Here is a 27,528-nt window from a genome sequence, read left to right on the forward strand (position 1 = left end):
AGAAGAGAAGAGAAGAGAAGAGAAGAGAAGAGAAGAGAAGAGAAGAGGAAGAATAGAGCAGAACCTGTACTGGACACGCTTTTCCTGGTGTAAACAGTCTCGTAACGCTGGGCGTGAGAGGTGCGTGAGGTGGAGCAGCAAACTGGCGTTATGAACTTTGCCGGCTGCAGAGGGATCCCGTGTCTGCCTCACGTTGCCTCCTCCGGGGCACTTCCCGAGGCCGCGCCCGTCTCTGCCGCGGCCGCGCCGCTGCGTGCCCGTGGCTGTGCCAGCCTGTGCTCGGGGCTGTGTGGCTGCGCCGGGAACAGGCTGCGTGGCGCTGACTCCCTCCTCGAGCCTGGCTGAAGTCACAGTTTTCACTGTAGGATGGCTCAGGGCAGCTCTGGGCTGGCAGGCAAAAGGGAATGTTCAACGGGAGAGAAAGAAGGACATGATGCGGGTTTCTCTCCTTAAATACTTCCATTTAAGTAGTTTTGACCGGATTTAGACTTCCCAGCAGAAGTTTTTATTTGTTTCATTTACTTCTGCGAAGTTTGTCTTGAACATTTACCACCCCCATCCCCAAACGTTCACTTTCGCTAGTTTGCTGAGAAGATAAATCAAACCTTCTCCGGGACACTTCCCCGACACAAAGCTCGAAGGGAGCACGCTGTTTGTTTCTCATCAAGCAGACCTTTCAAGTTGGAAATGTCTCTGTTTAGGGAAAAGGCTTTGAAATTTGCTCAGGTTCTGTGGGCTCTTGGAAGCTGTAAGAAATCGGAGCTTGCCTAGAAATATCATTACACAGAACCCTCTGCCTTGAAAACAGAGAGGTGGAAGAAGCTTCAGATTATTTAAAATTAGACAGTGGGGTTTTTTTAATGTAAATGTACATACATTTAAATAGGGAAGCATAAAATATTCCAGGTCTTGCTCCTTGTACTAATCAAGGCTGCTGCAGGCTCCCCGAGCCATCATCTTTTATAATTATAATTACACGCGTCAATCAAGACCTTCAGGCAAAGTCAGAACAAGGCAGGCAAACTCAGGAGAGAAATCGCATTAAAAAAAAAAAAGTTTGGAGAACTTAGTAAGGAATGGAGAAGATATTAGAAGAAAGGGTAATTAAGGTTGCTCAAGGCAATCGTGAGAGCTAGAACTCCATGTTAAATTAAATGTAGCCACAAGGGACCAGGTATCATTTTTAATATGTACTGCCCTAAACTGTTACTTCGGAGAAATGTGGATGTGTAATAACCACTCCAAAGTATTTTCATCCATAGCGACAGCTCGCAGAGTGACTTTGCGATGTACAGACTGAAATCTCTCCAAACCCTTCCCTGGCGGAATCACATTAAGCCCACGAGTAGGAACGAAAAGCCCGGGGACCAGTGCTAGGGCCATATCCTCGGCGGAGTGTTGTACGGGGATAGCCGACCCAGCCCGGGCCACCCGCCGGCGGATGCACTTGGCCGCGCTGCCCGCGGGGGCCGCAGCCCGCCTGGCCCCGGCTGCGCTCGGGCTGGTTTCGCCTGCCCTGTCCGGACGCGGGGTTTTCTTCCCCTGCTTTTCCCCCGAACAGGGATGCCTTCCCCGGAGCAGCGGTAACGAGAGTGGCATCACGGAGAGCTCCGTCGGGGTGTCGCCAAGCGGCGTGACCCACCCGGCGGTGAGCGGGAGGGAGGGGACCGACTTGCCCGGTGGAGCCCAGCGGGCTGCAGGACCCAGGTCCGTGGGTGTCCTGGCGGTCTGCTGTAAATGCGTCCGGAGCTGTGCTCTGACTGACAACACTTCTCCTGCGGGGAAGGGCTGCGAGGAGGGGTCGCTCCTCTGCGAGCCGCCCTCGGAGCGCTCCGGCCGCCCGTCGGGCCCAGGCGGCCCGGCTGCAGGCTCGGAAGGCCGGAGGGCCGCGGCCTCGCCGCGCCGCGGAGACCCCCGACCCGCAGCCCTCAGGGCGGGTGCCGGAAGAACGGAGCGGAGCCGCCGCTGTGCTCTGGACGCCGCGTGTTGAGCCGCCCGGGCTCAGCGCTGGGCGATAGATACTACACGAGAGGGGTTGTTTGCAACTAATGTATCTGGGAACAATTTCCCAGGGGCCGAAACAGAGTCTCAGCCTGAGTTACTTCTGCCTAGAAACGGGGCATTCCCTCGAGAGGGTTTTCAGCCGCCCCGTCCTAGCCATCCAGCTGTTCTCTCACGCAGCTCGTCATACTGCTGTCCTAAAACCTATTCGCAGACGACCCGCTAAACTGTGAAATTATAACTTGAGGTATAAAGTGTTGATATAGTTCACCCGCTCGCACTCCCGCCCGAAGGGGAATGGGGAAAGGTGAGAATGGAAAGAGCCCGAGAGGTCTGAGCCTCTCTGCGTGCTGGGCTCTACTCCGCTGATGCTGTTGTTGGGTTGGCTCGAGATCTGCGCTGAACTAGCAAAGGTGTCCCAGCTACTGGATGCAAAAAGTTGAGCATAGACGAGTCCGCTCTCTGCATGTGGTGCGCTTGTCCCACTGCGGGTTCACCCTGCGATCACCACCACTAAGTTACAACAACGACCAGTTTTCACCATCTCTCTCCCAGACGATGGGAAATGCCATACTCTGCGCTAGAGACAGTTCCGTGCCCCACTTCCCATCGGAAGCAATTTTTACCGCCAAATATTTTCAGCTCCTAATATACACAACGGAGATTAAAGTGCCAGAGGAGCACGGGCAGCCGAGCGCTCGGATGGGGAGCTCGGATGCTTTCCAAGGTGCAAATATCGCTCATCCCACACCACCAAACCTATGCGCCTCAGTGGGAACTGCGTGGAGCCTCCCGGACCCTCCCGGCGAAGGAGGGGCGGGAAGGGCAACGGGGGCGGGCAGAGCTCCGGCTCGACTCGCCGGGCGGTCTGCACCCCGCCGCCCCCGGGGCTCCCCCGCGCCGCGCCGCGGGGCCGCCCGGCTCTCGCCGCTGAAGCAAGCGCTAGCGTGCGAGAAACGAGTTCTTTGGGACAACTTGGAAACCAGTGCCACTTGCTGCACTGTGAGCCGGGGAAGGGAGCAATGGCTCTGCCAGGGCATTGGCTTTTGTGCAAACGATGCTACTGGCACTGACAGATTTCGCAAGAGGCTTAGGGCAGGGAGACCGAAAAAGCCTAAATAGGTGCAGCGAGCTCCAACGCGGATCCCGCCCGCTTGTGTCAGACCCTAGGGCTGCGCCAGCCGCAACGTGGCCGCAGGGGTTGGGAGTTCCACTGTGTACCCCCGCCCGCCCCGAGAGAAGGTGAGGGTCGGGGTGTCCTCAGCCGCCGCTGGCCGGGCAAGGGCATTGCCCCTCCGGATCCAAGGGAGCTAGAGCGTGGCTGCCCGCGGAAGGGAGAGTAGGCGTAGCCCCAGCTCGGCGGGGCTGGTGGCCCGTCGGGCTCCGCTGGGGTGAGGAGGGGCAGCAGCAGCCCAGTTCCTCACGCCGCACCCCCCTTTAACCAGCGGGGGTGACTGCGCTGGGCCAGTGTGTGTGCGGTGCGTGTGTGCGCGGGGGGTGTTGCTCATCCCGCCTCTGCCTTATTGGCTGCAAGGGCAGTGTCGGGGCCCCCCTTCGCCGGAGACCCCGCGCCCTGCAGCCCCCAGGCTCCGGGAGCGCCTCCCCGCGGGGCCGGGGCCGGAGGTCCCGAGTCGGCACCTCCGCACTTGTACCGGGGGGAAGCGGGGGAGGAGGAGGGGGAGGAGGAGGAGGAGGAGGAGGAGGAGGAGGGAGGAAGGGGACGGGGACGGGGACGGGGGTGGGAACCCTGTCCAGCAGCACCAGCGGCGGCAGAACGCTCCTGTGCACTGTGCCGCTCCGCATGGATCGGGGCGCCGAGCTGCCGCCGTGCTGAGCCCCGGGCGGAGCTGCTGCCAGCTCCCGGGGTTCCTCCTTCCTCCACGGCACCCCCCGGTCTTCCTCCTCCTCCTCCTCTCTTCTCCGCCCCCCACCGCCTGCAGCGCGACTATCGCTCCGTAGCTCCGCTAGCCGCGGGCACCCGGCGGCGCTTCCCGGCGGCCGGGGCCGCTCGGTGCTCCCGCTCCAGCTGGGCAAGGGCTGGCGTGGAGCACAGGGAGGGAAGAGGGGGAAGAGGCAGCGGCCGCCGAGCGCCCCTTGCTCCAGCTAAATCTGTGCTGCCGTGTCCAGGTGCTGTTGTCGCGGACGGACACGGAGCTCCCAGACCGGCCCGCAGCCGCCTTGTCATGCTGCCCAAAGTGGAAACGGAGGCTCTGGGACTCGCCCGGTCGAATGGGGAACAGGGGCAGATGCCGGAAAACATGCAAGGTAAGGGGGGAGAGGCATGGCGCTCCCCCTCCGCGCACGCTCGGGTTTCCCTCGGCAAAGCGCTCCTTCGTCCTGCCAAAAAAGTTTGTGGCTGTTGCTTGCGAGCTCCCCCGCCGCAGCCCGCTCCGCGCCTCGCAGAGCCCCTGCCTTCGCGGGCCAACTTGCAGGGTTGCTCGAGCGGGCAGTGGGTGTCGGGGCACTGGGTGTCGGGGCACCAGGGCCGAGGCGACGGAAGGGCCCTGGTCTGAAGTTGCAACCGCGGCCGGGGAACCGTCAAGCACCTGGCCGGTCGTAGCCTTCCCTGGCGTGCAGACGCCCTGTCGTACACTCCCTTGCCCTGCTGCAGATGCAGGGGATCTCGGTCTAATTCCCAGTCCGCGTCAGACTGCCTCGGAGTTTATGGCAGGCGGAGTTAGGCGGGGAAGTCCTGCCGAGCACTCTGTGTGCCACACACCGTCCCGAACGGGACCCGAGGGCTCTTGTCCCGCGGGTGCGGCGCTCGCAGGTACCGCGCAGGTGGCAGCGGCGGTGTCGCGAAACTTCGCAGTAGAAAGCCCCGATGCCGCGGAGGATTTGCGCCCTTGCGGGGTACTCAGGAAGGCAGAGGGATGCCCGAGTTGGGATGGTGCTGGAAATGTCTCTGGGGGGTTGGCGGGACGGGGCTGTTCCCAGTGCCCTGCTCCGGCTGGGAGCGCTGCGCGGAGAGAGACGGCGCAGATCCCGCCGAGGGTCGCCTCCGTGCCTTGGAGCCGGCACCCTGGGATGCGGCCAGTGGCCACCCCGCCCTGTGCACCTCTCCTTGGGCCCCAACTCCCGTCCTGCCTGCTCTTTCGAAATCATCCCCTCTCCTCCCGGGAGCCTGCTGTGAAGTAAGGGCGGGATGGGCCGGGGACCTGGAGGTGCTGGGGGCGACCTGCCCAGCCCTTTCCTCACCCAAGGAGGAGGCTCCGTGCAAGGGCACGGCGGTTGGAAAACCCCTGCTTTCCCATTTGTTTTTTCCTACGAGGAGGGGAACTTCGCCCCAGCGCCGTACCCTGGAGCCGGGACCGCAGGAGCAGAGGGGAGGGCCGGGCCCTCCTTCTCCTCCGCCTGCGGCCGCCCCGTGTCCGCCCCACGCCGCTGGCAGGCGGCGATCCCTGGACGTGTCGAGGTCGCTCAGGAAAGGTTCCTCCGGCAGCGTGCTAGCGGGATAATGTCCCCGCGCTCCCCGATAGCTCCTCCGAGCGCCAGGACGCAGCTCTTTGCTTTGGCGACCGGGCGCCAGCAGGGCGCCCGGTCCGGGGGCTTCAGGCGGAGTCTGAGCGCTCCAGTGCCCCCGACCTGTGGCAGCCGCAGGGTTAAAGGCAAAAAGGCGACATCCTAAGCAGTGCGGCGGCGATGCCCACTGCCTCTCGCCTTGCTCAGGAGCCTTCCGCTGCCACGATGCTTTCCGACCAGGTCGGCGGCTTAGCAGCAGGGAGGGGAAAGGAAACTGGCCCCGCATCGAGTGGAAGGGTTTCATTTTGGGAATAACCAGAGCGGCTGACCGGGGCTCCTTGTGGGGGAGCCCGGCTCGAGTGACCGCGCTTCATTCCGCATGTTTTAGCCCCCCGTCCTCTCCTGACGGCTCCACCCCGCCTTTTCCCCGAGCGGCAGAAACTTCAGGCGGCCCCGGCGCGCAGCTTTCACGCCCAGCCCCCGGCAGCGGGGGATGCTGGGTCTGCGGGCCGGGCAGACCTGAGCGCATCCCCCGAGGACGGCGGTCTCGGTGCGCTGTCTCTGCCGACCCGCCGACGGCTAAAAAGCGTCTCTCCCGTCTCTCTGCGGACCCGCGGGCTGTGACAGCCGCGGGCTGCGGGCACGCAGCGCTCACCCAGCGGCGCGGGCAGGGGGCGAGGGCAGGGGGCGAGGGGGCGGTCATCCCGAGACGACGGGTTTGGGAGGCGCGGAGCCGGTTTTAAGCTGGTTTTGCAAGCAGCTAACTTGGATTTCACGCGGTGCAAAAGTGCTCGGTCTGTGAGATACAGATTTTGTCTAGGTAAATATTTGCAAGCTGATGTTGAAAGAAAACTTTAAAGGAAACGAATTGCTTTAAATATGCAAGTGGCAGTCTTTTCTTTCTGCCCTTGATAATTTTTGGATTTAAATTAATTCTTTCCGTTTTTTATTCCATAAAGTAAGCACTAAGTTAAAGGCACTCTATAAATATAAATATTTAAACATAAAACTTAGAAGTTGATGGTTCTTGCTATGCTTCTTAAGTACCATGCAGATTTGATGATGATGAAAAGCTGCATGTCTCCATGCAAGTTGTTTTTAAAAATAAAACGTTTTGTCCCCCTATTTTCAATAGTGTGCTTGTTTAAGTGAGCTTTCTCTCTAGGTGAGAACAGTTGAAGAAAATTTAAATTAGTAACATAAATTCTAATTGAATGTGCTATTTCTCCTTTCCCCAGTGTCTCAGTTTAAAATGGTGAATTACTCTTATGATGAAGACCTTGAGGAACTATGTCCAGTCTGTGGAGACAAAGTGTCTGGGTACCATTATGGACTTCTCACCTGTGAAAGCTGCAAGGTTCTCTACTTATTACTCCATACAAACACAAGTATAGCAAAAAATGTTTCAAATATAAGCAGGAGAAAAAGATAATTAAAGAAAACAGATGTGTAGTAATTTGGGTTGTTCCTGATATGTTTCTTATTACATTCACATAAAAAAATTAACCACTAAAAAGCTTTAGGATTTAGAAGTTTTTTTGAGAGAGATATCTGCACAAATGGAAACAACTTGGTCTGATTTGCATTGTAGTTTTGTCATTGCTTTTAAGTATTTTGCTGTTGTCATGTAGTTCTAGAAGTTTCATTCCTAACTGTCCTAAATATTGGTTTTAGTTGATTTATATCCATTCAGAGTATTTCTTTTCCTGGAGGATAAAGTAAGAAAATTATCCTCAATACAGATCACCTTTGCGAAATCTAATGCAGCTTTCTTAAGATTTTTCTTTCATCCTTCAATATTCCAATATACATTTCTGTGACTATAATGACTATGCACTTTTCTCATGCAAACTAGAACTGTCTGAGCTCACTTGACACACAAAGTCAAGCAACTAATTATTTGGTTAGATCATTCATTAGTTTTGAAAATAAAATATTATTAAATGCAATTTATCATATGGAAAGATGAATATATCTGCACTGTTTTATTATACTATAAGGTTTACATAATTATGAATTTATGATGTCATATTTTTAGTGTAAAATTTTTAAAATATTTTACAGTTATTTAAGTAGTGCACTGTAAAGGAAACTCCTTTGCCAGAACAATGCAATTTAACATTTAGTTGCATAGAAAAATTAACTTAGTCCATTATATTTTCACTAAAAAATAATCAATGAGTAGTGAATGACAAGCACTTATTATGCCTCTAGCATGCTCCACTGGGATGTACAGTAGCCAGAGGTATTCTGTACTTCTGTTATCTTTGCAACAGTGTCCCTACTTATTTCATGTAAAACTACTTTAAAAGATAAAGACTTTAATAATTCTTCTATGATTAAAGAATACAGAAGGAACTGGTCAGTGTCACTATTTCTGCCACCACTGTCAGAAGCACAGAAGGCTACAGCCTTACCAATCTTTGACATAAGCCTATAAAACATAGCACTAAGACAAGAAAACCTCCTCTGGAGTCTGGGTTCAGATCACTCATTTAAAATAGACTATGTAACTTTGTAAGTGCTTGAGTGGCATCTGAAAATTATGTTACAATGATTTCCATAAAATAAAATGCTGAAATACAATATTCAAGCAAAACAGGCTAATTTTTGTATCTATCATACAGGGATTCTTTAAGCGAACAGTCCAGAATAACAAAAGGTACACATGTATAGAAAATCAGAATTGCCAGATTGACAAAACACAGCGAAAACGATGCCCTTACTGTCGATTTCAAAAATGTCTAAGTGTTGGAATGAAATTGGAAGGTAAGAGCTACATTCTTGCTGATATCTTCAACTACACTATAAAATTATAGGATTAGATGTTGCTACATTCCATTTTATATTTCAAAAGTTACATATTTATGTTTTTGAAATTATAATAAAAGATTACTGTGCATGCTCAGTGAAATTGTTGCTTTATAAAAAATCTAGTGAGTAAATGGTATATCGCTAGGAACCATAGTCCATTTTTTCATATACGTTTCATATAGTTTGATATTTCAGGAGTTTAGAGTTTGTGAATTAATGGAACTAGATACAATAGTTTTGCAGCTTTTTTAAAAGACTTGTTTTAAATTAAACATAAAATACATAAGAAGTGTCCAGATTATTAAAAAAATTATTTGTTACTATGGAGAGTGATCTGATTTTATTTGTATTTTATCTAGGGTTGATGGGGTTTTTAACATACATTCTTCTGACAATAAGGCAGAAAACAAAGAAACAGATAAAATAAGGGTTTTTCTCACACCGACTTGCCTTTGAGATTAAGGAACCAAATAATCTCTAAAGTTGTGTCCTATATTTTTGTAATGCTACACCTGCGAGGCTATTGCAATTGAAAGAGAATAAGGCATTTTGAAGTACACTTTTTGACTTCATTTCACTTTCTCATCTGCAGAGAATAATGAAAAGTGTACAATACCCTTTGAGGTAACCGAATGGAAAAATGTCAACTTGAATTTGTGAATCATACATAGTTCATTCTAACTTTGATATATAAAATATTGAAATTCAGATTTCACAGCAGATGACATTTTTCCTTGACCAAGGACAATCTCCTACATTCCTTATTGTTACAACTGTACTGAAATGACATTCACTGTAGATGCTTAACCAGGAAAAATCAGGCCAAAGAAGGGAAACCATAAACCACGAAGGGAACCATAAAGGAAAAGACCCTGTCACCTGACTCTGGCAAAGGAAAGCTGTTGATATAACTGAAGATAAACAGAAAAATCAGCCTCCTGCAGTTTAATTGATTCAATACTGTTCTAATTGCCCACAAGACTGAGCGAGCACTGACACAGTGCACTAAACATCCTGAATCACTGCATGTGCTTCCAAATTCAAACAGTACAATAATAGGACGTGTTAAATCCTTTTGTAATTGTTAACATTAAGGATAAGGATAAAATACATTTATCTACTCCTACTTTTAACTCCTCTCCCTTGTTGACAGTGATACAAGACCAAAATTTGTCTTCTGTGATTGCACGCAGTTCACCTTAAATTTAAGTAGAAGTTATACAAAAGCACTTGCTAATCCAATTTGCTCACAGTTTTTAATTGCAGAGTACTTAGGAGGATACTGTGTATACAGATTTAAAATAAATTACATTTACCAGTGATATCATTAATTTCTTGCATTTTGTTCAAAGTCAACCACAATTTTAGAAGCATCATTTTTACTACAAATTCAAGCAAAGTGCCTGTGCTTTTAAAGATACTGTAGAAAATGTACTTTATCTTCCTTATCCACATCCATGCAACTTCTTTTTCCTTGTTTAGAAAATTGGAAGAACACATGCTTCCATAATAGTCAATACTTGTGACATTTATATGTGTATTTCCCTGATAGTCATAAATATATATACAGCCTTAAAAGTCTAGTTCATAAGCACCCATAGACCGAAAAAAAAAAAATCATTAAACGTTAAAGTCCTTATGATAAGGTACAGTATTAGGCGTATCTAGCATTCATAATAAATTTTTAATGTCCTACTAATCCCTAAGATAAAAAGCTCAAGAACTTAACCTCCAGCAATCTCAGCAGTCTCAACATGTCACCAGGCTGTCAAAGGTTCCTCTTTCAATCTAATTGCTGTTGGGTAAGGTGGGCTTGGTGAAAGCTCCTCACTCACTAGTCCAGCACATATATACCATGGTGACAGATGCTGCTGTGGCAGAGACCACCAGTATGACTCCCAGGGCAGCTGTTGAGTAGGATTTGTTTTAATTATTTCTAATTCCAGAGATATTGTAGACCAGAACTGTGTCAATAGTTTCTGTTTCACTTCCATCTTCCACGTGGAAGGCAGCAAGCTGACAGCTTTCTCTCTGCACATTCCAACTGCAGCTAAACATTTCAGCAGAGCTGTTCAGCAAACTAGAAATGTCGAAGTTTTACTCCAACCTGAACAGAATCATCAGAAGGAAATATTTCCTTTTTGCCAAGAGAAATGTATTCCCCTTCATGACTACTGAATGTTTCACAATTTACATTTCAGATGTTTTGCTGCGGTGGAAGGCAGTAATGGAATGATTATAATGAGACAATGTGGTCTGCTGGATACGTCTCAGACAAATTCTGGACATCAGCCCTTGTTTCTTAATGACATAGTAGCTTGACATAAAACCAAATGTACATTGAGATTTCCACATGATCCCATAGCAGGTGTGAAATTCCTGTAGCCATCCATTGTGTTTGTCCCTGTGTCCTAATCAATGTACAGAGTTCTCCTATGTTAGTAATATATGCATGTGACATTTAAGTGTCACTAGAAAAAAGTGACACTTGTTAAGTCAAAATAAATCTTTTCCTTTAGGAATAAAATTGTGGAAAAAAAAAAAGAAAAGAGGAGTTATATTTTTACATTTCTGCTCTTTCCTAGTGTATGTTTCAATAGAGAATGTCTGTTCCAAGATTTAACTATGATTTACTTCCTCCTCTCCCCTGGCAGCTGTGCGAGCTGACCGAATGCGTGGCGGTCGAAACAAGTTTGGACCAATGTACAAGAGAGACAGGGCACTGAAGCAGCAGAAGAAAGCTCTTATCCGAGCAAACGGACTTAAACTGGAAGCCATGACTCAGGTGATCCAAGCAATGCCAACTGACCTGACAATATCCTCTGCAATCCAGAACATCCATTCAGCCTCCAAAGGCCTACCTCTGAACCATACTGCCTTGCCTCCCACAGACTATGACAGAAGTCCCTTTGTAACCTCTCCAATTAGTATGACAATGCCACCCCACGGCAGTTTGCAAGGCTACCAAACCTATGGCCATTTTCCAAGCCGTGCTATCAAGTCTGAGTACCCTGACCCTTACACTAGTTCACCAGAGTCAATAATGGGCTACTCATACATGGATGGTTATCAAACAAGCTCACCAGCAAGTATTCCACATCTGATATTGGAACTCCTGAAATGTGAGCCAGATGAGCCGCAAGTCCAAGCTAAAATCATGGCATATCTGCAGCAAGAGCAAGCCAACAGAAGCAAACACGAGAAGCTCAACACATTTGGGCTTATGTGTAAAATGGCTGATCAAACCCTCTTCTCCATTGTTGAGTGGGCTAGGAGTAGCATCTTTTTTAGAGAACTTAAGGTAGGTAACAGTCTTATATTATCTTTCAGTCAAGAAAATACTATTTCTTACAATGTTGTACTTCAAGCAGGAAAGCATGGTTTACATTTTCTTCCCCTGAGCATCTCATTCTTTATTTATTTGGCTTGAAGTAGTCAGACTATTACAAGGAGAAACTTGAAGTTGTCTTCCACCTGAGCCTGTAATTAGCTGTAGCAAAGAGATTCAATATTCAGTTGGGCTTTTCTGTATTTTAGTATTTATTATAATTACTGTTAACATCCATAGGGTCTTGCATAAATTTTACGCCTTCCCTGTCAGCATCACTCATTGTCTGGCTTGTATTCAGAGTTGTAAGCACACCTGTTACACCATTCCACATTCATTTATGTAATTATTTCATTACCTTATTTAACATTGGGGGGAACACCATTTCTGTCCATCTCTGTTCACACTTTATGTAACTCCATATCTGGAATATTCACTTTCTCAATGGGATACTATTTTATGCACTCCCATGTGTCTAATTAACCATGAAGGCTGAATCCTAAGCAAGATACACACAGAGCAGAAAGCAAGGAGGAAGAAGATACCTTAAGGACTCCTTTTGGTTCTCATCACCACTGGTACATGGGGGATTCCTTTAGTCTAGGCTGCTACAATGACCTTTCAGCTCCTAATTTTGTTGGAGCACCCAGTAAACCCTCATGCACAGCTTTCTGGTGGCCAGAAATTGCTCCATTTACATTTCTCATAACTGTAAAAGCAGTTAGGTGGTCTGTTGGAGTCAGGTCTGAAATTTTAAGCCAGAAATCTGAGATCAGACAATAGACATGAGCTACAGTTTTTAACGACTTTCTTGATACAGAAATTAGCTCTGGCAAGAATAATCTTCTGTCTCAAAAAAACCCTCAAGATGATGAACTCAACTCACATCTGAATTTCCTTATTATGTTGCCAGTTACCTTATCTCTGTCTACTAGAGAGAGGTGTTTTTGCCACAAGTATTTGCTGCTGAAATCTGTAAAGTTTTGTGACCACCTATAATTTCTGACTACTGTCAAAATAATTCAGTATCCAAATACAACAATTAGTGTAGAACTTCACTGAGAACTGAATCTACATGAATCAAGAGCATAAAAGCACCTTATTAAAAAGCTGCAGTCAGAAAGCTTGCCACAACATTTCTGTCATAACCATAATGACATGGACACATGAAATAAAGCTTGTTTACATGAAAAGTGACCTGTATATGTTGCATATACAACTCCAGCTTCCCTCCATTTTTTTGTGGGAATGGTGGCAGGAATCATTGAAAACTCAGTCTATATAAGGAGAAAGAACGAGGGAAGTTTACTCAGAGAGGAAAACCAAAATGCATTAAAGAGAGGAAAAGGCTGTCACATTTGCTATCTAAGCTGTATGCAGTTTTATAGTAAGCTATAAGCCATGCTACCCATTTTAAATAATTTAAAAATTGAAATTGCGAACATCTTATTTTTCCAATAGACCATGTTCCAAATATCTGAGACCAGATCTTTCTATCCATACCTGGGGAGTACTTTAGTCTAGGGTAACAATGTTAAAGATCACTGAATCTTGCATATACCTTTCAGTGTAAAAATTTTTAAGTTATGATCTACCCTAAATTCCATTTATGATTAAAGTGAGAACATGAAAAGATATTCAAGCAATATTTTTTTTTATGGTTCCATAGGTTAATCTAGAGGCAGATTTTATAAGTATTCAACGTGATATACTGGGAATAGTTTTAGAGAGGCTCTTCACCTCCAAACTCAGCCTGGATGATATTCTTTAAGCAAGATATGTTCACTAGTATGGACACAAAAGAGGCAGAAATTTGTTTCATGTAAATGCTGACCAACTTCTGGCTCTGGATGTCTGTATACACTACCATGTACATACAGATTCCTGGAAATATGTATATTCTAAGAAGTTGGTACGTAGAGCCTTTGGCTAGTGACTTTCACACATTTGTAGAAAGCATTAGTTTCATCTTAGTGTTTGTACCCTTTACATCTTAGAAGCTTATAAGTACAACAGTTTCATACCTTCTGGCATATCCAGATTATTTTTTTTAACTGGACGAGATCCACAGAATTGCACAGAATTCCAGAACAAGAGCAACTCACTTGGAAATCCACCCACATCCAAAATTTAGGGACCAGATTATACACAGTGCTAAGAACTTAGAGCTTTTCAATTTCAAAAAAAGAGGTGCTTAAAACACGTTTAGATTAAACCCTACATTTTTAACAGTACTGGGTAACACCATGAGTCTTTTCAGTTGTGAGTACAAGATCAGTATTAAACAAAGGGTTTCAAAACCTTTCCTGAAGGCAGCTCTCTTCTGTGCATCCATGGTTTCAGGTCCTTCTGATCAAGGTAGCAAAAGCAGCTATTTCAGATTGCTCCACAGAACATGAACATTTACCCTGTGGGAGAGGGTAAAAAAATTAAAAACCACCTAAGAATATGACAGATTTTAAGTGCAGAAGGAAGGGGAGGCAATTGTGATAAAGGTGCAACTAGATTTTCAGCACAGCTTTGTTTCCTACCTGTACACGGCTGAGAAGTATGTATTTGCTCAGAAAGATATTTTATTATTATTCCTACCTGTCTAAACTTAACAACTGAATATTAAGATGTCTTTCAGATAAGACAGGTCCATTAGCAGATCTCTGGGACTAAAATTTTAAATTACTCAAATAATTAAGCAGTAGAAAAGTATAAATGTGGCTTGTATGAAATTCATCTTGACTTTGTCATCAGGGGTGATGCCTTGCACAACTGGCTTTGAGTTACTGGACAGCATTTTTGCAATTATTTACTGTATCTTTCCACTTCATTCGAAATTTTGTCTTACACACTCGTCTCTTCAATTAATATAAGAGAGCAATTATTTCCCTTTCTGCTAAATTTAGAGAATTGTAGTTAGGAGAATTCAGGAAGAGGATATGATACAAAATGCTGTCCCAGTCCATCAATGGTTTAGGCCTTATTTACCCTAGAGATAATAACCCAGCACTGGGCTACAGCTTTTAAGTTTTCTCTTTTTCTTTCCTTTTGGCTGAAGATTGGATTTTTTTTAAGAGATCTCAAGGGACAACAAATATGTTTTGAAACTATTTACTGAAATTTTTATCAGCTTATGCTTATCACAGTCTTCTCACATGTTGATCTACAAATTGTCATCACCTCTTTGGAATATGTTATACATTTAAGGATATAAAAGGTAAAAGTATTGACTGGCTAGAACTACCTACAGCATGCACTGCATTTGGAGATGACTTGTGCATGGATTTAAGTATGTAATTTAAGGCTAATATTCATACTCAGTAAAGGAGCAGATCCTCTCATCTTCAAAAATTATTGGAAAAATTAAAGAAAAATTAAAGAAGCAAACTAGTTAGGATTAATAATAATACCAGAATAAGATCCAAAGCAGTCAATTGTAATCCAGTAACTTTACCACCCGCTAAAATTTCAAACATCCTTATCTTTCTGGTGAACTTGGAATGCTTTATAAGTATTAATTACATCATAAATTCTAGGGCTTGACATTACATATTACTTTTTTATTCATAATGAGAAATGTTTCTGTGTGGTTCTTTATACACAGATGAAATCAGAATACAGAGATAACCTCCCAGTAGACTCACCATGATGATACTAATAGTAAAGAAGGCCTTTGTTTGCTATTCTGGAGTTGTTGAAAACTCAGTAAATATAAAAGTAAGATATATCCATCTTATCCTCAGCTAAGAAAAGTCAGGAATGCCCTGGGGATGCTAGATTTGTAGCCAGCTGTCTTATCCAGGTGAAAGGTCTTTGTGCAAAGCTAAAAAGAAAATATTGCAAGTGTTCCTAGAGTCCAAAGGTTGCCTGGCCCCAAGAAAGGATGCAGACAGCTCCACTGGACTGGTCTTTCCTCATCAGGCCGCATCAGTGAAAATTCAAAAACTACTTCCAGAGCTAAGTATTCCTGAACCCATAAAAGAAAGCAGGCCAGGAAAAACACAGGACCTGCACTGTGGAACAGTCGTCAGGATATCTTCTTCTGGCTGAGGATCAGAATCAACTAAATGTTACTAGTTAAAAAAAAGGCACTGAAAGACCGGTGACTCACAAAGAATACTACCTTGACTTATTTGGCTATTTTAGTGAGGATGTCATAGGTCAAAGTACTGTGTGAGCACAAACCCACTTAGTGAATGATTGCAGGAAGAGACAGCGTACTTCATGTTAAAGAAGCTCGTCCTACAACTATTCACTGAGTTTGCAAATTTAGGCCATTCATTGATGTCAGACTGTATCAGTTCCGGGACAGATTTCTTGCTGTAAGTCCAAAGTTGCCTGTGCTTACATTAGCTGTGGCCTTCAAAGAAATGATGTTTAAGCACATATCTCAAAAGGACCCTGTCTATAGAACTTGTACTGTGCACGGCAAGACAGATGTTTTGGCAGCTCACAAACTAACGAAGGCCCGGCTTTGTATTATGTATTCCTTGTAAGCACAACTATATTATCAGAGTTTCAAATTATTTCTCAAAGAAGTGCAAATAGTGTTAATAGGATTAACAGAACTCCTGAGGTCTCTTAATTTTTTCTGTAAAATCTATTTAGATAGATGTAGTAATGTAATACTTGATACACCAGCTTTAATTTCAAATTTCAGACTCTATGTAGTTAAGTATCAAGAAATGCGTAGAAAAGAAGGAATTACAGAAATTCAATTATGACACAGAACTAGCACAGAATAGCAAAAAAATACGTTTTCTGAGTTTCTGGTTTTTGAGAAAAAAAATCAGCAGTGAAACACCTTAAAAGATCTCCTTCAGGGTGATGAAAGTTTGATAAAATATTTAGACTTAAGTAATCAAGTGCAATTTGATAACTTAAAGTCTTTTGGACTTTGTAGTGTATGTGTTTATCAGGACAGGAAATGTAACTTGCATAGCTGATGAAATAAAATTTCTGCAATGTTCTTTCAGTCAGAGGGCTGCCAGAAATTGAGGTCCAGGACTACACTTGATTTTGGTAATCACATTAGTTATTCTGTTGTCATGGTTTTTAGTCTGTCTTCAGTGTATCTGGATCTGAGAAAAATACTTCTCAAACATTTAAAAATTTAGAGGAACACTGTAAACTTCATGATGATCTGGCTCTTCTCTGAACAAAGGATGTGATTAAATGCTGTATTTAAGCATGTGGGCATGTCATTTTGCAGCCTTTTTAAATAGTTTGTTCAGTGCTAAGCCTCTGGCACATTTTTTAGGCATAAAAAGAAAGATGACATTCTCCTATGCCCTTCTATATCACATATGGATACTTTAGTTTCACTCTGCCATACGATGTTGTTATCACCCCTGATAGCAGGAGACTGAGTTCAGTCACTCTGGGTTTAGTAATTTTTCTATCTAATACCCAGTTAAGCGTCACACTGAGATTAAGAACCATGTTCCATATAGGTGTTTTTTGAAAGACTGCCACTTCTACACTTGAGTGGATCTGCCATCAGTAGTTCACTAGCAAGCTTACTCAGGTTCCCATGAATAGCCACAATGCAGTAACGAAGTTTTATCACCTATTAGAGAAAATTTGAGCAAGTAACGATTCCCAAAGCTGCCCAGCTCATAAGCAGAGATATAATAAGCTGGGGTATGGACATGATTCCATAGCTACAGCCACTCCTGCTACATGTCCTGAAGCAGACACTGAATTAATCAGAGTTTAAGGTATTTGTTACAGAAAACAGAAGTTTAACATTACCGTTAATTGTTTTCCTTCAAAGTGTAAGTTTCCAATTTGTTTGACAATTGCCAGTGGTGACATAGAAAGGTTACTTGGGTGCATTAGCAAATGCATATCACATTGCTGTAGGGCAAGATGAAAAAATAGTGCTCTTTAGATCTTGCATGCTGTGAGTAGTCCAAAGTGATGTTAAAGTTAACTCCAACAATAACAGCTGTGCCAACTAAGAAACTGAACAATGAAAGCTCAGCCACGTTGACAGTCTATTGTATTTTCAGACAATTTTTAACCGTTATTTTCTGCTATGAAGATCGGAACTTTTTTGCCAAATGACGGAGAGCTTTGCACATTAAAAATTAAACAATTCCAGTCTCTCATAAAAATCATAGATTTTGCTTCATAAAGTCACATTTTTGACAATAAAATGACAGATCTTCATTTGAAAAGGTCTAAATTTTTTGCAAGCTTCTGCAACAAACGAACAAACAAAAAAAGGCAAGCCATTTTTCCATATGCAAATTATGACATTTCACACAACCAGGCAATAAATCTTACTACAGGAAGAGGACTAGTTTCATTCAGATCCAGAGTTTTTGTATGATACCTGTATCACTCAGATCCAGCACTTGCGTATGATACTTGTATCATATTTCTGTTCTATGGGATGGTTCCCAGTTACAGTGAACGTTTGCCTTTATAAATTTATCAAGGCTATTCAGATTTAAGGATGTTCTTCTATTAACCTGTAGCCCTTAGGATCACCTACAGTAAGGATGAAATCCCAGCCATGCTGAAGTCACTTACAGGCTTCCTATTAGCTCTGCTGAAGCCCTATAGATGGATGCTCTTCTATATTTTCATATAGAAGAGGTAAGCTGTCCCAGGTCAAGGGATTATCATCTTTGTACACGTCACTATGGAGACAATAGCTCCAAAACAATCCACTCAGGAATAGGGCTGAAAAATGCTGACAAATTACAAGAAAAGCAGAGGAAAGTGTGATTTATGAAGAAAGATTAAAAATCCAAATATTCATAGCTTGATGAGGCACCAAATACATCCATATGAAAGCCTTGTAGAAGCACAACATCTGAACTAAACAAAGACCATGGAGAGTGAGGAACTGTGTAGTTCCTTACCTGTGGTAGTGCCAATAGTATGTTTTCCACAACACTCAGTCATCAGATTCATTATTGGAGAGAAGGCCTAAAGCTGAGAGCTTTCAAATTGTAAGATCACTCAGAACAGGTTGGACACAATATACAGCTGTATAAGCACAGGAACATACTAAAGGACTGAAGTATTTTCGATTTCCAATGTTAAAGTTATTATAAAATGGAGTTTCAAATAGAGGCAGTAAAACTAAGAGGCAGACTGCTCTTAAACATCTGTCTGGTATCTCTGTACTCCATACTTTGGCCAGTATGCACTAACAAGTAGATTTTCAGACTTCTAAAATAGAATAACTCATCAGTTGCCAGGGAAGTGTATCATTTTATGCTAGCCAAAAACTTAGTACAAGAGGAAATAATATTTCAAAAATTAATTTAAACCTGAGCACAATTCACAAAATACTCAAATCAATTATAACCATTTGATTTGAACTCCATTACAGCCAACGTGAAGCCAGTGGCTGTGTCCAAAATATGGTACTCAAATAAATGAGTGCAGTGCAGATCTTTGCGTAAAGTGACACGTAACATAGCTATTGAATCCTTCCCACTTCTCCCACACCTGGCTGGAAAGAACAGTTAAAAGCAAGCTGGAGCACAACCACTATTTTTAGGGCAGCCTTTAACCATTCCCTGATACATTTTTTTTTTCTAAAAAAATTCTCTTAATTATCAAGTCTGCAACCATTTCAACTGGGAATAAAAAGCATGGTTTTGTTCAGCTAAATCACAACACACCTTCTTACCACATTACAGAATTGATTTTAAACATTTACTCTCCCTGTGCCACAGAAACCACTGGGTGTCACAGCCCCATCACCTCAGCTCGACCGAGGGGCAGGAGCTGCCACTCCCCACCCAAACCAGGGCCGGTCTTGGGGATGCTGCCAGGACCATCCCACTCCACTACCCTCAGAGAGGCCCTTGAGAGCCCCAAGGGCAAGGCAGGATTTGAAGGGACGAGGCAAGGGCACACACAGGCAGTGAGAGAGCTCAAGGAGGGCATCGCTGGAGCCTGAATGGTGCCGTAGGTGGGGTCCAGGTGGGGCCATGAGGGGTGTTGAGGCTTGCAGCTGAGGGGCTGTGCCCAGCGCAGGGCGTCAGCAAATAACATGTGAGAAACCCCGAAAAAAAGTGGCAAGGTCAAGGGCCGCGGCTTTGCTCCTCTCACGCGTTCTTTCTCCCGACCTGAAGCTGACTCCTGGCCATGTAAAAGGGGTCCGGGCTCCAGCCCGAGGTGCCGCGCCAGGAGCGGCTCTGCCGCCCGGAGGTCCGCGATCGAGTCCCGATGCAGGGCAGGGCGGGGCAGGGCAGGGCAGGGCAGGGGTGTGTCAGGGTCGATACTCAGCCCTGGGCTCCAGGCGTTTGGAGCTCCAGCTGCCTTCCCTGGAAAGGAGCCGCTCCCCTCCCTGTGTCTCCATTAGGAGCGGGCTGCATGGGCTGCTCTGCCCTCCACCAGCCCAGCCAGGCACCCTGCTCCTGTGTAAAACAGAGACAAGGACAGAGCCATCGGTTCTGTCCGCAGCAGACGCGCAACCCTTACCTCAGCCCGTCCATGTCCGAGTGGGTGGAAGCATCAAGGGGAGGAGAGAGCATTTCTACTGAAAGGCAAACTGCCAGTTAGTTTTGCTTTAACGTTTCCCCAAATCCAACTGCTTTCAGTAGAGTTGAAAGGTACTCACCAAATTTTTCCTTAAAATGTTCTTTATTTGCTATTTTGAAATAGGGACTGAAATGTGTTGCAATTGGCGTCACCACAGGCACGTCTGTAGAAAAACTACAGAAGAAACAATCGAGGTGATAAGGAATTAAGAAAAACTAAGAAAGAGATAAAATACAGAGCAGATGGGAAAGGAGGCTATAATTTTATGTAGACTATCTCAGTGTCTCTTTTCCACTTTGGCAAATGGTGGAAGTTCAGTTATAGGTGGTTAGAAAAACATCAGGGCAAACAAATATTTAACACCATGTCTTGGAAACACCCCAGTCATTATGCAACCGTTACGGACAAAAAAAGGGATACCAAAAATTAGTAAAATAAAATACCAATATTCATATTGCAGTGCAAAAGAAATTCCATTTTGTTTAATTCTGGAATTGTCTGTTGTACCCATCAGTTGGCGAGGGAAAAAACCTAAAATCTGTTTTGGGAAATTCAGAAATAGAAAAATGTTTTTTACATCTAAATACAGCTCTTGCACTTGTTGAAAGAAAAGTTACTTTGATATTTGTTGCTAAATAAAATCTTGGATCAAGTAAACTTAATTAAAAAAATTAGTTAAGGCAACAATAAACACAGGAAATATACATGAATAAAGTGTTCTAAAAGTCAGGCAACTCTTTTAAGACTATAAATATCACCTAAGCAAAGCCACTATAATTAGCAAAGGGTGAACAAAAGAAGACATCCAGAAATAGATGGGGAGGGGGGAGGTTGGGAGGGTGAAATGTCTTGGTTAACCTTATTCGAGTGTTCTTTCCATAGCATAGGAAATGGTTCCAGCTAGCTCATGAGTTCTGTTAGTATTAACTGATTTTTAAAAGGACATTTCCATGTTGTCTGTATGCCAAGAAATTCTTTTACTGGCGTGTTTGCCGAATACAGGAAATATCGCCCTAACTAAGTGACACTGAATGTGACGAAGAATCGTATCTTTATTCTGGTGTTTCAGTCAACACCATCTCTTTGTTTCAGCTGGAAACCTTTTGGTATTTATTGGGGAATACTTACTGCAGTCTCACAGTTTGTCCTGAGTAATGAGCAAACACAGTGGCTGGTGGTGCTGAGTCATAATCCCTCACCACTCAAGGAGCAGCTTGCTGCTTCCCTTGGGCAGCAGCTGATTAGTCTAAGGGGTGATCCAGCACTTCAGTGGAGGTAGAGACAGGGCCATCGGTTCAGTCCTCAGCAGACACACTAATCTACTTCATCTCTCTTCAAGGTATAGGCAGAAAAGACTAACAATGCTGGGAATCTTCCTTGTCTCCATGCTATAGCCAGAATTCCTTGTGCGAGGAAATAAATGTGTACCTATAACTGCTTACTATCCTAAATAGAGAGATGAACAAGTCAGTCTTTTATATAGTAATTTTCTGTGTAAGTCAGGCTGCGCTTATAGGCCCAGTCTTGTACTGAGTATCAGAAGAAAGTGTTACTGAAGCCAATGAGAATTTGTCTGAATAAGAAGTGCAAGTGAAGGTCTTGAATAGTGTATTTCCATTTTCACTCACAGCATTTGACAGTTTCCTGTTTTCTTCCATAAAGCTGCCTGTGTCAAGCATTTCAGTTTCATTTGCTACGTGTTATTTCTATATGCCGTTTTTATTATCTATTTTCTCTTTTCCTTTCTCTTTCTCAGGAACTGTGCTAGTGCCACAGCCACTACATAGGCAGCAGTAACTGCAGTTATTTGTGTCTCTGAGCTTCACTGACCACAGAGATCTTCAACAGTCAGTGGTTTCAGTGACAAGCCCTCAAATTCCTTGTTCAGCCTTTTCGGAAAAGGTGGAAATATTTGAGAAAAAGGTTCAGAGTGGGTGGGTTGGGCAGTCACAGCTTGATACTTCTGGAGCTCAGTGAAAATTGCAGTAAAACCACAAAGATATAAAATCCTAAGTATTAACTTCCCTTCATGTAAGAGCAAAAACATGTAGAAAGAATAACAGGTGACAATCATGCAGAGTTTCTGTTTCTGCTCCCATTTGTCTGTGCAACAGTTTTAGGGCAGTTAAAATTGTGGGAGAGGGTAGGGTTGTAATAGACAGGCTGCTTGCTGGGAGGCATGAGACTAAATTAGGTGGTAGTGCAAATCATCTAGTGTGCAAGTGGAAGCCAAAACTAATGTGTAGTTCATACCCAGGTCACCACAGTATAAAATAGTTTCAGCTTCTTTTTTAAGGACTCCACAGTAACTGATGTGCCTTATATCTACACATGGAGAAGAGAGCAGTAGATAGAAAGCCAGCTGCTCACAAACAAGTACTAATGGAGTATTGTTTGGCTTAGTACACATCATACTCATGAAAAACAATATCAGGCAATTTTCTGCATTTGAGGCTGAGACCTAGAATCTCCTAACACTATTTTGAATATTGGCCATATTGCTAAGATTCTACACAGACTTTCTAGTTTTTGAGCAATCCAAAATTGCTCTAAGGAGTAGCACTGCCTTTCTGCTGCAAGACTTTGAAAACAATGGTCCTTGTTTATAATATAGCAAATAAACAACAAGAATATTAACAACAGTAATAACAACTTTAAGTAGAAATAAACACACGGCAATTACTTTACATTGCTTTGGACCCATCATTCACAAGATGGGTTCTTGTTCAGTAAGTGTGGTCAAGGACAATGCTGTCTCCTGACTAGGAATGAACTTTCAGAAAGAGTGTTCCCAGTAGGAAGGTTTAGACCTCAAAACGAGTGTTTATGTGGCTAGCTCATTTGGTAACATTGAACAGCATTTATTTTTAATTTGCATGCCTCTCCTTTAAGTAATACCCTTCTCCTCTTGACTTCAGTGGGAGCTCCACATGTTTTGCCTTTGATTCCGCTGCATGCTGACAACTCTAATTAGTGTTAACAGGAGTTTCAGTGGAGTTTCTCATTCTCCCTCTTTCTCTGTAAAAGAGTTTACAGATTGGGAGTTGGAGCTATATCAAACTGATACATGGTACCTATCAGGAATGTATCTTCCTGTCTTCTCTGTCCCTGGCAAAATGGAACTCAGACTTTTTTTTCAGGCTGCATAACAATGGTGGCATAACTGTGAGAAAAATGACATTGATCATTTTAACGAACTCCCCTCAGTTGTGAAAAGACTGCTTAGTATTGGTTTTGATTTTTAACAGTAAAAAATTCAGCTAGTTAACACAGTCTTTCTCTGTAAGTTGCTATCATAGTAACTTGGTGCAATAAATGAGTTAGAATAACTGGGTTCTCTAGGGCTAGAACCTGCAGGTCATACTGAACCTCAGCCTGTTCTGCCCTGTAGAAACTGCTTTGAATTTCAGAGATATTTTGTATAGGGAAGAAATACTGTTCCATTTTGAGATTTTAATCTCAGACTTTTATGCACATATGTACAGATAGACACGATGAACAGGAGCCCCCTTTCTTCTTCTTCCTAAGAACTATTGCATTTGGCTTTCTGTGCTCACGTAACTCTCCTTCCAATATTTCAAAAGACACAGAATTTCCCAGCATGATGATAAAGTTTTCCTGTGTTCCAATAATAAAAGTTGAATGTACCAGTAATTTCCAGTTCCTCTGTGGTCGGGCAGCCTGTGAAGACTAAATCAGAAGCATCCAACCTGCAGTATCAGTGTGGGAGTCGGAAACAGATGTTCACCAGACAATACAATTTGTTGTCACTGTCGATACTATATGGCACTTTTCCCAACAAAAATTGTCTGTAGCTGAAAAGGAATGTAGGGAATGATTCATGCTCCAAATTATTATTTGTTAAATTACTGTTAATGTTAAATGCTCTTTGTTTTGTTTTATTTTGTTTAAAATGTCTGAATCAAGGAGGCACAAGCACTCAAAATACAATTAACTGGGGTTGTAGCATCTGTATACTATGTGAGCCAATTAATGTAAGGCTTTTTTCCTCAAGACAAGACATTATATTAAAACCAAGAGTCAAATTCTCTTCTTTAGAATCAGGGTACCTTAACTTTTAATTTTATAAAATATTTGCTCAGTAGCTATTTACACAAAAAGCACATGACAAGAGGTAAATGAGACAAATAATTTTGTGCATATCTGAGTGTGTATCTATGAAAATTAAAAATTATTATATTTATATAATAGTATTTTTATACATATAATAACATCCTAAAGTAGTTTATGCCTTGGAAATTCTAATATGCCATTTGGGCATTCAAAACTGATCAAACACTCAAATGAAAAGACCTCTATTAGCATATGATAGTAACATATGATGCCTAGCCTTGATTTCCAAATTTCATGAATATTACAAAAGCAGAAGCACTAGATCATACTTACTGTAAAAGGCAATGGATTGGGTTAGGTGCTTTTTAAATTAGTTTTTTCAGGGATACATCAAATATATGGGGAAAAAAGAGGATGTATAAAGCCAAATGATATCCAGCCTAAATACAAATTAATATATTCAGTAGAAGTGTCAAAGAGAGCTAAAGATCTGAATACCAGAAACCTTGGATATAGCACCTATATTTACATGAAAGAGTAACACTAGGTATTTTCGAAAATGAAGACACTGGGGGTTTGAATTGGAGTTCACTGAATCCAGGGACAAAACTCACATGCAGCCGCTGACTGTTGTATCTCTAGCAGGATTTCCTTAGAGATATTAAAAAGAGGAGAAGATGTGTTTAATCACAAGGCCTGAACAAGAGCAAATGATTCTAGCCCTGTAAAATCAAACAGTTGTCTTATTTTTACAAATGCATGTGGTAACAGTTCACACTAATGTTTTTGTAATACTAATTTTGCATTTACTGTGTTTACGAGTCAGCATGTGACGAGACAGAATGAAATAGCTGATGAGGTAACATTTAACACACATGTAAGCAATGTGCTGAATTTTTGTAAGTGTGTCTGTATATGTGTGTTTTCATATACATTCTTGGGTCAAACTGAGTTTTTCATCAACTAGGTGTGGGCAAGTGCCAAAGTGATTTAGGATTAGAATGGGATCTAGGCTGATCTAGCTGCGGTTGTATTTCTCATTTCATCATCGTGCCAGGAATACTGTGACAGTTGTGAGTTTTCTTTAATTTATGAAATAGACAAAATTAAATGTCCATACCAGACATACTGTTTGGTTACAGGGAGTGAAAGAGAAACACTGGGTTAGGCCTTATTCTTTTGTCTGCACCCAGCAGAGTCTTGAATGTACAAAACAGCTGGGAAACTTCCTATGTAGCACACAGCTTGAAAAATGAACTCAAGATTTTTTTTTTAAATCAGTCTGATTAGGCTTATTTCAAGTGACTGTTATTCTAGTTCTGCAGTATATCTCTTTGTAAAATATGAATCAGTATAGAAGTGTGTTTTCTGGGTGCATTACATCATTTTTAATAGTAACTCTACTCCCATTTTTGCCGTTGTGATAGTTGAATTCCAATAAATGTTTTAGACTTTGAAGACTTGTCATTGCAATACCAGAGCCAGCACGTGCTCATACAAAGTTTTAGTACTACTTATAATTTCAAAAATTAGTGGATTAAAACAGACCCATTTGCAAAATTGATTAATCTGCCATTTTCAATCATGCTGCTTTTTATGTGTTAATTTTTATCTACTGAAAGGCATTTTGCTTTCTCTCTTCCTCAATTTAATTACCTTTTTTGAAAAAGAGAGGCTTCAGAAGAGGCAAATTTTGATGTTCAGGTTGCAGGAAAGATTTCCAAAGAGATGAGAGAAAAAGAGATTACTGAAATTAGCGGGAGTGTGTCCTGCCTGCCAGCGAGCGGAGTGAGCAGCATTTGAAGGAGAGGAAACCCTTGGCCACCTTATAGTGTGGCTGTGTACACCAGAGTTAGTTAGAGTGCTCTGAATCTCATCTTTTGATCTCGGGCAATATTTTTCTCTGTTATGTCACAGAGGTCACCTGGCTCATGTGTGACAAACTGCCTGCATAAGTCACAGTGCCAGTGGCAGAGATTTGTAACCATGTCCCTGGTCCATTGCCTTTGAATTATTTCGCAGGCCCTCTGCTTTACATTTACACTCTGTCGGAAGATGAACAGAGGAAGGGAGTAAAATCAAGGGCAGGGTCTCATCCTGAAGGACAAGGGGAAACAGGTGGAAGGTTAATGGCCCTGGAGCGTATCCACAAGCCTCTCAGGCTTGATATATGGGCCTCAGGCCTAAAACGGGCATTGGCTTTCAAAGATATATTATTTCATTTGAGGAGAGACATTCTGGAGTTCCTGCATTTGTCTGCTGATAGATGATCCTCTGTCCACAATTGGTTATGGCGTGTGAGTTTTCCTTGGGCCTGCTCCCGTACATAAAAATTTTGCTGAGCTCTCCAACCTTTCGCATGCCTGTGAGAATGGGACGTGTGCGGGCCTTTTGGCAGGCGGCTGGATTTTTGTTGCTGCTATTTTCGTAGTTCCTTTTGAAGCGCCAGGCAAGTGGGGGATGAAAGGCACTTCTGTTCATTCATACACGGCTGGGATGGGGCAGCTTCGCAGGCACGAAAATGGGGTACAAGAAGATGTGAGGGACCCATTATGCAGACGTGTGTCTGCAGCCCAGGAGGAAGTCACTCCTTCTGACCCCATATTTTATACCAGCACACACCCGCAGAAAGATAAAAACGGGGAAATGATTTGCATAATTTTTATGACCTCTCTTCTTTTATTATAGTACAGTTCTGTTAGGGTTTTGGCATGTGCTCCAGCTCTTGGGCAAAAAAACTAAGATAGTAACTCTATATCTTGAAATTACATTTACTGAGGCCCTCTCCAGAATATTTACCTCAGGCACCATGGCAAAATGAGACATTGCTGCCCATGTCCTAGCAAAGGCCCAGAGGACCCAGAGCCGGTTCTGCTGAGTGCAACAGGACCATGCTGCAGGCAGTGCAAAGCCCTGGCAGGACCTGGCCCTGTTCCGTCTGTTGTGCCTGGCTGGAAGAGGCACTTACACATGTATGGAGGAGCCTGGTGTGGCAAAGGCCTTGGTTGACAGAGGAAGCGAGTCCTGAATTCCTATGGCGTCTTCTGTCATTGCATAACTGTTGTAAATTGCAGGAAAATCTGTTTAAAAACCAAAGAGTTTAACAAAAAATCCCAAACCCCTTAACATTTATTATGGTTTAGCATAGCCTGCATAACAGATTGCTGTTAGCTTGATTTTTACCTGATTGTAGTTGCTGTCATAGGACTGTGTCTCTAAGACCTATTACTCCATATCAGCATGATTTAAGGAATGTAGGGTGTATATTTTCACTACATAAACTATATTCATTTAGATTTCATAACAAATAACTTTTCAGTTTCAGTAGATAGATTTTGCTTGAAAGA

The 27,528-nt window shown here is 43.5% G+C and overlaps 1 protein-coding gene and 1 long non-coding RNA gene across 6 annotated transcripts in view; one reads left to right on the top strand and one right to left on the bottom strand.

The window, feature by feature from the left end:
- Positions 1-27,528, top strand: part of NR5A2 (nuclear receptor subfamily 5 group A member 2) — an 88,366-nt gene that overhangs the window by 6,411 nt on the left and 54,427 nt on the right. Inside the window, exons 1-5 of one of the 5 annotated variants that reach the window (XM_027666092.1) lie at positions 2,985-3,003; positions 4,129-4,266; positions 6,702-6,820; positions 8,091-8,232; positions 10,932-11,578. In XM_027666092.1, coding sequence (XP_027521893.1) covers positions 4,185-4,266; positions 6,702-6,820; positions 8,091-8,232; positions 10,932-11,578 — 990 coding nt within the window. In that variant the 5' untranslated portion in view covers positions 2,985-3,003; positions 4,129-4,184. Of the gene's footprint in view, positions 1-2,984; positions 3,004-3,385; positions 3,480-3,591; positions 4,267-6,701; positions 6,821-8,090; positions 8,233-10,931; positions 11,579-27,528 lie in introns of those variants that run through there. The other 4 variants (XM_027666091.1, XM_027666089.1, XM_027666090.1 and 1 more) reach the window with 4 other exon arrangements.
- On the bottom strand, positions 22,726-26,425 carry LOC113958065. Its single transcript, XR_003531400.1, has 4 exons — positions 25,838-26,425; positions 24,796-24,832; positions 23,756-23,922; positions 22,726-23,125 (listed from the first exon to the last, which is right to left on the bottom strand). It is a non-coding gene; the product is annotated as an uncharacterized LOC113958065 (long non-coding RNA).

This window comes from Corapipo altera, unplaced genomic scaffold (assembly GCF_003945725.1).
Source record: "Corapipo altera isolate COAL_440 unplaced genomic scaffold, ASM394572v1 119, whole genome shotgun sequence".
In the NCBI taxonomy this organism is placed as follows: Eukaryota; Metazoa; Chordata; class Aves; order Passeriformes; family Pipridae; genus Corapipo; species Corapipo altera.